The sequence below is a fragment of the Xyrauchen texanus genome, chromosome 38 (assembly GCF_025860055.1).
Source record: "Xyrauchen texanus isolate HMW12.3.18 chromosome 38, RBS_HiC_50CHRs, whole genome shotgun sequence".
Classification (NCBI taxonomy): domain Eukaryota; kingdom Metazoa; phylum Chordata; class Actinopteri; order Cypriniformes; family Catostomidae; genus Xyrauchen; species Xyrauchen texanus.
In genome coordinates this window covers 10,802,245-10,814,682 of record NC_068313.1, presented here as the reverse complement: position 1 = coordinate 10,814,682, position 12,438 = coordinate 10,802,245, and the positions used below count along the sequence as shown (strand labels likewise).

At 39.7% G+C, this 12,438-nt stretch overlaps 1 protein-coding gene across 1 annotated transcript in view; it reads left to right on the top strand.

Annotated features, from left to right (window-relative positions):
* mtus2b (microtubule associated tumor suppressor candidate 2b) overlaps nt 1–12,060 on the top strand; it is a 49,363-nt gene extending 37,303 nt beyond the window's left edge. The window contains 8 exon segments of the mRNA XM_052109555.1: nt 4,313–4,379; nt 4,781–4,995; nt 5,688–5,793; nt 7,505–7,578; nt 7,673–7,771; nt 7,863–7,979; nt 9,003–9,106; nt 11,853–12,060. Of these exon segments, the coding sequence (XP_051965515.1) occupies nt 4,313–4,379; nt 4,781–4,995; nt 5,688–5,793; nt 7,505–7,578; nt 7,673–7,771; nt 7,863–7,979; nt 9,003–9,106; nt 11,853–12,060 (990 nt within the window).
* The last annotated feature ends 378 nt before the right edge of the window (nt 12,061–12,438 follow it).

Genomic DNA, 12,438 nt, shown 5'->3' with positions numbered 1-12,438 from the left:
TAGTATTACCTTCTGATACATCACTGTACCATGGTACTACCACAGTATGTTTTTGGAAGCGTAATATCTGTACCTGTTATTTATAGTCCACAGACGGTGCAGTGAAATCTCAGCTGGCATTTGGAGGTGAACAAGTGTAGGTGAACAATGCTGCTATTGTAACATGCTGAATCATGCTTTAATGCTTTCACAGTCATCACAATGTTGTTTGATTAAATCACTGTGGTGTAGATGTTTGTTATTATAACTTATTGAGCTATTTTAATTGTAACAAATATACTGTAGATCAAGGTGTGTCATTAGGTTGTTAGGAGCCTGCTGCTTAATGTATTGAGAGTTTCACTCGTTAAAGTTAAGGAACATTTTTTGCTTTGTTTTTAACTATAAAACTGATAGTTCTTGTCATGGATGCTGATGCACAATATAGTAATCCAAAACACAGACCTGTTCATCATTGTACTTGTTGTATAGCAATGTTTTGCCATGTCAGGAACTATATTTTCTAGCAGAAGGATGTTATTTGTTTTGATCTTAATGCACAGCACTTTGGCCTACACTAAATAAACTTGAACTGTTATCGAGATCGACTAGTGGTCAACGTAATAAACGCCTCTGCCCTACACCAACCCCTACAGCTAAACCTAACCCTAACCTTCCCTCACAAAAATGACCCATGGTTTTACTACAGTAATCATAGTATCACCATGGTATTTTGTAGCAAAATCACAGTAACCACAATATAAAAAATGGTTGCTATTTTAACACCATATTACTGCAGTAACATCATGGTTAATTGCATTAAAACTATGGCTTCTGCCCAAAAACATGGTTGCTACAAAATTACTATAGTAAAACCATGGTTAATTTTACCCAGATCAAAACTTTCTCTTAACTCGTGACCAAATTGTTGTGAGAAAATCAACCTTCATATTAATTTTCATATGTCATGTAAGTAGTATTAAAGCAAATATTAATAGTGGAGACCAGAAACAGGATGGACGTCCGCACACAAAAAGCACACCCACTCTGTCGTTACACCCCACATATATGCAGCGACACTAGAATTGAAGTTTGTCTTCAATTCCTGTGTTTCTACCAGACTACTGAAGTGCAAATAGCCGCACTGTGTGGCACGTGCTATTTACACCTCGTGCAAATTATCATTCCATTATATTACATATTTTATTCAGGCCTGCAATAAATACGTGTCTGCAAAATTCCACAAAAAGCTCTACAGATTTCCAAAGAATTCTAAAAGCCACCATTTTAAGTTACAAAATATTTTAAATATGCTCCTTGCGTAATTGTTTATTAAAGGTGCAGTATGTAACAATTTTCTTGTAATATTCACCATTCATGTGTGAACGGCTTGTAACACAACTTAAAAAATTACTAAAAAATAAACTTCCTAGGTTGCCTATTAAAGTCTGTAGACTGATTTTCATGTGAAGGGAGCGGGTTGCTTTTGCCGGGAAAATCCATAGGATGTGACATTTATGCATGCTCCTGAGAGACTTGCCAGTAATAGCTTCTCTTCCGCTATTCAACAGCGACAAAAGACTGCAACAGGTAACATTATCTTAGAGATGGAATCAAGCAAACGTCCTGCTCCCAGAACAACACCGACTCCTACACAAACTCAGAGTAAGCCAAAAAAAAAAAAGTATCTACTGAATCTCGTCTGGCTAAGAGGGAACGTGATTGTGGTCGAGTGAAAACTAGAGTGAACTTCGACATGGCATTTGATTAGGGGACCTTCATTAGGTTTTGGGGATCAAAACCGACCCTGAATTTGCGTTCTTCTTATTGGACAGGTAATCTTGCATAACTGCAAAGCATGTGAAATATAGTGCCATAAGGATTGATCTGTGTCATTTTAGTTAATTTGATCTTGCCTGCTAACACTGGCGAATTGCAAGCTACCTTGATTCATAACTTTCAAATAATTTCAATGATCATCTCTTTATATGTTCCTGTGCTAACCAACTGGCCCCCATCTTCACTCAGATCTTCAGTAGATCACTGGAGCAGTGTGAAGTCCCATGCTGCTTCAAACGCTCCGTTATTATCCCCGTCCCTAAGAAACCTAAAATCACAGGACTTAATGACTACAGACCTGTCGCCCTGACATCTGTGGTCATGAAGTCATTTGAGAGACTGGTGTTGTCTGCATATAGAAAGGAGGTTGAACGGCTGGCTTTCTGGTGCAGTCAAAACAACCTGGAGCTGAACCCGCTCAAAACAGTGGAGATGATTGTGGACTTTAGGAGGAACACCCCAACATTGTCCCCCCTCACCATTCTGAACAGCACTGTGGCAGCAGTGGAGTCATTCAGGTTCCTGGGCACTACCATCTCACAGGACCTGAAGTGGGAGATACACATCGACTCCATTGGGAAAAAGGCCCAGCAGAGGTTGTACTTCCTTCAGCCAGCTGAGGAAGTTCAACCTGCCACACTGGGGGAGGCTCACTGGGGGAAATGCGTACTTGCACAGCCCCCGGGGCCAGCTGTGTACCAGCGCGTCTGTGCCGAGGGGGGCTTCTGTCAGAGAGTACCAGAGTGGGCAGTGGGTGGATTCTTGGGAGGCAAACAGATCTACCTGTGCTCTGCCGAATCGACCCCAAATCAGTAACTATGACGTGTCTGGACACCTGCTGTAGGGGGACTCCTGCCCGTAGAAAACAGAGGTATGTCCAGGGCTGAATAAGTGACGGCAGGAAGGGGTGAGGATCACACGGTATGTGCTGCAGTGCCATGCCCATCTAGGGACTCGAGACTGAGGCCAGTACTGAAGTGGTCTCATATGCATCAACACGAGTGGCGCGACCACCGCTGAGGATGCCATATGCCCCAGGAGCCTCTGAAAATGTTTCAGTGGAACCGCTGTGCCTGGTCTGAACGTATTCAGACAGCTCCGCACCGACTGCACATGCTCGCTTGTGAGGCGCGCTTTCATTGAGACAGAGTCTAACTCCATGCCGAGAAAAGAGATGCTCTGAACCGGGGAGAGCTTGCTCTTTTCGCAGTTAACCTGAAGCCCTAAACGGCTGAGGTTCCTGAAATCAGACATCAGAAGACTACAAAGGACAGTTCGGTCTGCTGAGAGGATTATCGGTTGCCCCCTGCCCCCCTTCAAGAACTATACACTTCCAGAGTGAGGAAAAAGGCTGGTAAAATCACTCTGGACACCACTCACCCAGCCCACTACCTTTTTGAACTGTTGCCTTCTGGCCAGCGCTTCAGAGCTCTGAACACCAGAACTGTCAGACACAGGAACAGTTTTTTCCCTCAGGCCATCCATCTAATGAACAATTAAATTGCCCCATTGAGCAATAATTATGTGCAATACACAGTCTAATTTTAATTTTAATTTATATTATCCAACATATCCACTTCTGCCATTACTTACATTGCTCTGTACATAATATACAGTTTTTTGTTCTTTATATAACAGATTGTATTAGATTTGCACTACGTGTGTGTATGTGGGTATGTATGAAGGTGAGTGTATGTACGTATAGTATGTATAATTATTTATTTAGTGTTCTTTTCTGTTTTTAATTACCTATGTCTTGCTGCTGTTTTTGGTATTGTTTGTATTGTTGTTGACTGGAAGCTCCTGTCATCTAGACAAATTCCTTGTATGTGTAAGCATACTTGGCAATAAAGCTGATTCTGATTCTGATTCTGATACTAAAAGTCAGATATACAGGAGCAAATACGCTGGTTTCTTATTCGTAGTACAACATATGACATTCAAAACATACAATAATGCAAAATAACTGTAAACTGTCTGAATAGTATGCAGCTGTATGTGTGTATCAGTATGCTATATTAGCTGATAAGTAGTTTTAGTTTAGTCTCAAAGTTTGTAGTAAAACAATCATAACTCTGTAATATTATTTATGCTACCTCATCTGTCAGCATGATGCTGGTGAATCACGTTCAGTCTCTTTGTATGTTACGTCATTGTTTTGGCCGATGCTCTCTTGCTCACGTCCCTATGGAGTGTGTTCACGTGTGTGAGCATGAGCAACATGTAGCTGGCTGCAGTTCACTTAATGGCCACAGGTGTCATTAATAACAAGGGTTTCTGAATCTTACATACTGCACCTTTAAATATTTGGGTGATTTGACCATGCTTTCAGCTACCAAAAGCTACCATTCTTAGCTCTGTTAACACATTTGATCATATCTAAATATATTACACACAATTTAAAAGATTTTCCCTTACACATTTGTTGAATAAATGTGTGCAGATTCCATGTAGGCCCTTTCACAACACATTTATGTATCTTTGTGTGTTGCAGAGTGAGAGTGGAGCTGTGAAGGAGAGGGAGTTGTCCCTGCAGTTAGCCAGGATCAGGGATGAAGTGGGTAAGTCTCTGACTCACAGTTAAAATAATAAAAAAAAGTTTAACAGTCATCTCATTTGTGCCCACTCAACTGCAACATTCTCAGATATGGTTGTATGAGGTCAAGCACTCACTAAATAATATATAGACCTTCTCAGATCTGTATTTTTCAACCACATTTTCCTCTTTCCCTCCACTCATATTTTCCCCAAATTTCACGTTTGTATTAATGGTGTTTGCATCATTATTACTTTTGCTCATACTTAAGATTAGGCATATAATAAAACATGTAAAAAAAAATCCAATAGGTTTACATCCTAAATTACACCAAAAAACATCATAACACACTATAAACCCACTCAGAACAACTTAGCAACCTTTTAGCAATGGAAACAAAATGTAAAGATATTTTTCTCTCTGTAGTGGTCAGTGTTCGGCGGTGGGAGCGTCTGCAGGGTGAGAAGGTCCAACTGGAGCAGAGTTTTGAGTGGAAGCTGAAAGGACTCAAAGAGCAGCAACAGAAGGAGCTCAAGGCCCTGCAGGAGAGACTGGTAAAGGAGCAGCACTCTGAGATACAGCGACTCCAGCAACAGCAGAGCAACCACCTTGAGCAGCTCCGCTCCCAGCACCAGGAACAGGTGAAACAGAGCACCTGAGACAGATGTTAAAGGAGAAGTTCACCCAAAAATGATCATTCTCATCATTTACTGACCCTTATGCCGTCTCAAACTCTTATAACTTTCTTTCTACTGTGGAACACAAATGAAGATATTTTGATGGAGACATTAGGTGTTTTTGTCCATACAATGTAAGTCAATGGGGTCCAAAACATTCAAGCTCCAAATCCATACAACTCATGTGGTTTAATCCATGTCTTCTGCAGTGATATGGTCAGTTTTGGATGAGAACAGACCAAAATGTAACTCCTTTTTCACCATAAATCCTGGCAGCAGTCTCCTTAATTTCAAGCTTTACACTACCTCGTACTTGACGCATGTGCAGAGCATGTGCTGCGTGTGCACACGCACAGAGCGTCAAGCGCAAGGAAATGCTATCGAGCTTCAAATCATGATCTCAAACAAAAAAAATAAAAACTTTTTGTGTTCTACAGAAGAAAGTTATATGAGTTTGAGGTGGCATTTGGGTGAACTATTCCTGTAATACCAGGTGCACAAGGGGCCACACAAACAATCTACTTTGGCTGTGACTCGTGTCTGGTGCAGTCATTCCTATAGGAGGTTGTTACCCAATGTTTTGTTTCGTGAAATACTTTTTGTATGCGCTGTGAAAGACAAACTCTGATAATCTGACAGCTGATGTTTGATGTTAGTTTGAGGAAATGAGTGCGAATCATGAGACTGCCCTGATGGAGATGGAAGCAACGCACAGTGCCTCTCTGGCCACACTACAGGAAGAACACACCAGAACCATCAAGAGTGAGTCCTTCTGACAGTCAGCTTTATTTTTATTAACTTGGTAATTGGTTGTCAACATAAACTGGCTGTTTTGTTGAACGCTTCAGTAAATGAAAGAATGAACCATCAATTAACACTTAACATTCTGTGATGCATGCAACCTTTCCTTTGCCCAAATATTGGCAAAAAAGGCAAAACAAAAATCTAATAATAGCATGTCCAGGTCAGACAAAAAATAAGACTATTTATAAAAATAAAAATAAACTATTTTGCATAAAAAAATAAAGCCAAGAATCTTTTATTTATTATTATTATTTATTATATTTAATAATTATTACTATTATTTGTGTGTACACATTTCAGGGAAAAAATAGAATTACTTTCATCTGTGAAACACAAAAGTAGATGTTCTGAAAAAGATACATTGAAAGTGAATGGTGACTGAGACTAACATATTGTCTAGCATCTTCTTTTGTGTTCCACGGAATATAGAAATTCATGCAGGAATTGGAGCAACATTAGCATTAATAAATTAAAGTAAAAAATAAGATTTTTTTATTTAAATTTGTGTGTGTGTGTGTGTGTGTGTGTGTGTGTGTGTGTGTGTGTGTGTGTGTGTGTGTGTGTGTGTGTGTGTGTGTGTGTGAGCGTGTATTTATCACTTTGTGGGGACCAAATGTCCCCATAAGGATAGTAAAACCGAAATTTTTGACCTTGTGGGGACATTTTGTGCAGCTTATAAATCATACTAAATTATGTTTTTTGAAAATGTAAAAATGCAGAAAGTTTTCTGTGAGGGTTAGGTTTAGGGGTAGGGTTAGGTTTAGGGGATAGAATATAAAGTTTGTACAGTATAAAAACAGTTATGTCTATGGAAAGTCCCCATAAAACATGGAAACACAACGTGTGTGTGTGTGTGTGTGTGTGTGTGTGTGTGTGTGTGTGTGTGTGTGTGTGTGTGTGTGTGTGTGTGTGTGTGTGTGTGTGTGTGAACTATCCCTTTAAGCACAGTTTCCCTCCAATATATACTGTATATTACTCAGTCAAAATTCTATTTATTTTTTTTCCTTGAAAAAAAGGTGAAACAAACTATATGGGCAAACATATTTGGACACCCCCTTCTTATCAACCAGTTTGGTTACTACATTAATTCCAATGAGGACAAATCATTATCCTACTCAATACAATGGCATTCTAGTGTATTGTGTGCCTACAACTTTGTGGTAACGGTTTGGGGAAAGTCCTTTTCTGTTCCAGCATGACAATTCCCCTATGAACAAAGCGAAGTCCATAAAGAAATGGTTTATTGAACATCTTTGGGGTGAATTGAACATCGCCCAACAAATACTTGCACCTATTTTACTACTGTACATACAATAGAGTGGAAAGCCATCTAAAGCTACATTCACACTGCCAGCTACTTTGTCTCTGCATGTCGCCAGTGGCTGGCAGTTAGGTCGCTAGTGTTGTGTATGGAGAGTCTAAATAGCACTGTTTATTTACAATTAATATTATTATTAAAATATTAGGATCACGTGAGCTCTACCATCTTCTCTTGTATTGGCTGTCGCTCCCGAAAGTCGCTCTTCATTTGCATAAAGTTAAACATTTCCAGTCGCCGTTCCTTATGTTGCCGGAAGTCGCCAGCTCGCATTGAAAATGATTGAGATGAGGTTGTATGAACACACTTTATCAGTGTGTTCATACTAACATGTAGTTGTTGTTTTGATAGATATAAAGATGGCACATGAGCAACAGAAGAAATCCATGGAAGAGGAATTTGAGAAGCTCAGACTCTCACTGCAGGTTTGTTGTCATTTTTGAGCCCTAAAAAAATCATTTTTTTTGCATATTTCTGCATGGCAGATGATGAACAGGTGTGTTTGTGTGCTGTGTTCAGGATCAGGTGGACACTCTAACATTTCATAACCGCACTCTGCGAGACCGGGCCAAGCGTTTTGAAGATGCTCTATGCAGAAGCACAGATGAGCAGATTGTGGTATGGTTCCTGCTGTCAGCTTAAGTTGTGTATTTGGGTGTCTCTGTTTTTTCCAGCTTTTTATGCATCTCCAATTTTTTTATGTGTACAGGATGCCCTCGCCCCATATCAGCATATCGAGGAGGACCTAAAGAGTATCAAAGAGGTTCTGGAGATGAAGAACCAGCAGATTCATCAACAGGAGCTCAAGATCTCAGAACTGGAGAAAATGGTCAGTTCATAAATCGAGTGAAAGAGAATACATTTTTCTGACTGATACAGTGGTCTTGGAGACTTGGATATATACTTGTTTTCGCTTACCGCTTGTGTAACCCATGTTTCATTTAGACCGCAAGAGATAGGGGTGTTACCGAGATAAAGTAGTTTACACTGGTCATATGATTTCAACATGTCAACCTGCCGAGAATACTGTAAAATAAAACATAATTTGAAACCAATCTGTCAAAAGTACAATTTATTTTCTTAAGCTAAAATTACCGAGTGCACCTTTAAAGGGATAGTTCACCCAAAAATGAAAATGATCTTTTACTCACCCTTATGCCATCCCAGATGTGTATGACTTTTTTTCATCTGCTTTGGATAAAAGCGTCTGCCAAATGAATAAATGAACTCAAATGAAGATTTCTAGAAGAATTTCTCAGCTCTGTATGTCCATACAATGCAAGTGAATGGGTGCCAAAATTTTGAAGCTCCAGAAATCACATAGGTCAGCATAAAAGTAATCCATACGACTCCAGTTGTTAAATCAGTATCTTCAGAAGCGATATGATAGGTGTGGGTGAGAAACAGATCATTTTTAACATTCTTCTTCTTGTGGTTTTGGTGATTCACAGTCATCATGCATATCGCCCCCTACTGGGCAGGAAGAAGAATTTCAGGAAAAAAGGACTAACATATTGATCTGTTTCTCACCCACACCTGTCATGTCACTTCTGAAAATATGGATTAAATCATGAGTCATATGGATTACTTTTATGATGCCTTGTATGTTCTTTTTGGAGCATCACAATTTTGGCACCCATTATATTTTATTTTATGGACCTAAAGAGCTGAAATATTCTTCTAAAAAAAATCATAATTTGTGTTCTGCAGAAGAAAGAAAGTCATACACATCTGGGATGACATGAGGGTGAGTAAACGATTAGAGAATTTTTATGTATGAGTGAACTATACCTTTAAGTTGAGTGCTGAGTAGAACGTAATTGTGATTTGTTTTATGTCGTATTTTTTTGTGCAGGCTCAAACAAATGTACATTTGGAGGAGCGTATTCAGGTGTTACAGCAGCAAAATGAAGACCTGAAGGACAGGATTGACCGCAACCTTGCCATGTCCAGGTTTTTCCACAAAATTTCTAATTTACAATCTGAAAGATAAAAGTAGATCTACTGCAACTAGTAGGTCTTCATGCAAGACTTAACTGTAACAAAACTTTAAGTGTTGCTGTGACATATTGTTAAGCATTTAGTTCAAGAAAGGAAGAATAATTATTTCTGGAATATTGAAAGTATTATTTATGCCTGATCAGCTTATTTAGCCAGCATTAAGTTAAGGTGAATATACAGTATCTGCTAATTCTAAAGGGATATTACTCCCTACAATAAATGTCAAATTTAGTGAAAACAATGTTCATAAGTAAAATAGCTCTGAAGAGTCCCTAGGGGAGGGGTTCTGTGATGGTATTCCCTGGCTCTCTGCTCCAGTGCTCTAGGAGCTCCCAGCCTCTGTGGTCCCAGCCTCAGTGGTCCCAGCTTTGGAGGTCCCAGAGGTCCTCTAGTGCCTTTGACCTTGTCCTCATTCCCAGCTTCCTCTGTTTCCTTGGTCACCAGCCCATTTCCCAGTTACTCCTTGGTCTCCTGATCGTCTGCCATCTCTACCCTTGTCTCCTGATTGACCACTATCTCTCCCTTAGTCTCAAATGCCAAGGGCTCTGCCCTGGTCTCCTGATCGTATGCCGGATCCCTTGTGGTTTCCTAGACATCCTCCAGCTCAGCCCTGATCTCCAGCACTGCCTGATCCCTATGGTCTCCTGGTCATCTGCCGTCTCCTTCTTGGTCTCCTAGTCATAAGCCAGCTCTGCCCTTGTCTCTTGTTCATGTGCCTGCTCTGCCATGGTCTCCTAGTCATCCGACTGATCCCGTGTGGTCTCTTGGTCCGACTTTCCTGTGGTTTCTAGATTCAGGGACACTACCTGTGTTTCCAGTTCTGTCAGCATCTCCTTGGTTTCACCTCAGGCTCCTCTGTAGTCTTCAAATCATCCACCAGGTCTCCTATGGACTCCTGCTTCTCCTGATTCCCCATGGCAGGCCCCAGATCCTGGTCACTGTCCAAAGCCCCAGCCTTTACCCGTTCTCAAGTACTCTTGTATATTTTGTTTTCTATGGGATCAGGAGCTGCTCCTAGGGGAGGGGTTCTGTGATGGTTTTTGGCCTTTTTTTTGTGCTTATCTTTTGTACGGCTCTAATTTTCAAGTTATTGTGCATTATTGTAATTGTGTCTTGTCATTAGTCTCATTTACCTCATTAGTATGTGTGCTTACAGAGCATATAAATCCTCTGGTTTGCCGTAGGTGTTGTAAGATCTTGGCCATTTTCAGCAGTTTTTTTACAGTTATGGTTGTTTGTCAGTGTCCTTGGCTTGTTTTATTTGTGTGCTTTGCCTCTTTATGTTATTAAAACTGCATTTCGATCTGTAATCTTCTCAACCTGTGACTCAGCTTTACATTAACAAAGTAGCAAGGGTCAAACAGGTTTTAAGTGATGACAAGTATGATCATAAACCACAGTCAAATTCTCTTTGAGTATATACTGGCTGTGTGCTAATCTACACCTCCTATACAAAACTAAACTATCACACATAGACACACATACAAATTGTAGAAAGAAATTAGCTTTGATGCAGAGCAAATTTATAAAACTGATCTTATTTCAGTTTATGGAATTTAGCAAAGACAAAATTATATATATTAATCTAATATGCAGATCATGCTTTGAACAAACCACCTATTACCATATTTAATTCATCAATTTGAAATGGGGTTGCAAAATGATATCTTACTGCAAAGTGTTTAGCAAAAGTCTGGAGGTTTGTACTTGTATTCTGCTGGGAAGGAAGTTCTTTGGCTTGGTTGACTGGGAAGAAAGTCTTTGTTGTTGGTCTGGAGTTCTGCTGAAGAAGTTAATTTCGCAAGAAGTCGATCGTGGATGGTGGATAGGGTGATAGAATGACCAGGTGGAGCCTCGGATGCAGCTGCAGACGAAAGTTAAAAACTTCTACATCCCGCTATTGTGTGTAACTTAATCAGTGATTTTATAAGAACGTTAATATGATGCAAGTTACGCCAGTTTAATTTACACAAATGTTCTGAAATGAAACAATCTCAGACATTATATAGCATCATATAGCTTGCTATAAACATGTTAGTAAACTTGTAAGCTTGCTATAAACTTGTTAGTTATAATACAGAATGATAAATTATTAAAAATCATAATGATTAACATTCTAGTTATAATACATGGATAATACATGATTAAGGGTCATAATAGTATACTTTTGATTAAACTTTGATTAAATGCATTTGGAATGTGAAATGAAGGAAAAGGAAGTTCTGCGACTTTGTTCATTAAAGCCTGTCTGTTTTAAGGTCCTTTTGTCCTAAATCATGTGGTTTTATGTAGAGCTGGTACATACAGCATTTTAAGTATGATGGCTCTTCTTAACAAAAGAGCCATCATAACCCTGGGTAGGTGGTGTTGACACCCATACGTTTTCAAGTCTAACAGATACTATGGATACTTTTCTTCCTAGTAAAGTCAGCATATAATGTTTGTCTAAGAGACTTATATTTTTTAAATTTTTTTACGTGACCATTTTCCACCCTGTCTCACTTAGAATTAAATAAGCTACTCTTTTTGCTACTGTACCTTCAAGAATTTTGAATGTATAGTAATTGACCTCTGTTATAATTTGCCAACCGCCTCATACCAGCAAGTGTCATTCATAGTATAAACTCTTTGATTTCAAAAGAGCAAGGACATTAATATACACCAGAATGCTAAGCAGTAGTTTTCTCTACTCTACCAGGCAACTGTCGGAGGAAAATGCCAACCTGCAGGTGTACGTGGAGAAAGAGAGCAACGAGAAGAAACGACTGAGTCGCACCAATGAAGAGCTTATGTGGCGGCTTCAGTCAGGCGAGTTGAGTCCTCGAATGTCTCCAACCCAGTCACCCCTTCATCGGCCATCGTCAAGTCCCACATCCCCCTCCCGAGCACAGCCCTTTCCTAGATGAGTCCCCCGATTCACTGTCTCTCTTACTCTGTCTTTCACACTCTGTTTCTTGCACACTATTTCTTTCCATTCTATTCTGTATCTCTAACTCGTATTTCCCTTCTTGTGGATTCAAATTGGAAGGAACAGAAGATCCTCCCATGCATATTAAAAATGAGAAAATGGTCAAATGTTGGCCAATTCTTGTTCAGTGTTATTGTATTTATTGGAAGTTGCTGTTTATTGGTCCATTCTTACTGAATAGTTATTGGCTTGATAAAGTGGGCCGGGTTCTCTGAACAGTTGTGGCAACTTAGCACATGGCATTTCACCACAAAAACCTGCATCTTCTTCCTTAACCACCCGCAATCCATGTGTACACAGCAAAATATATTCTTAA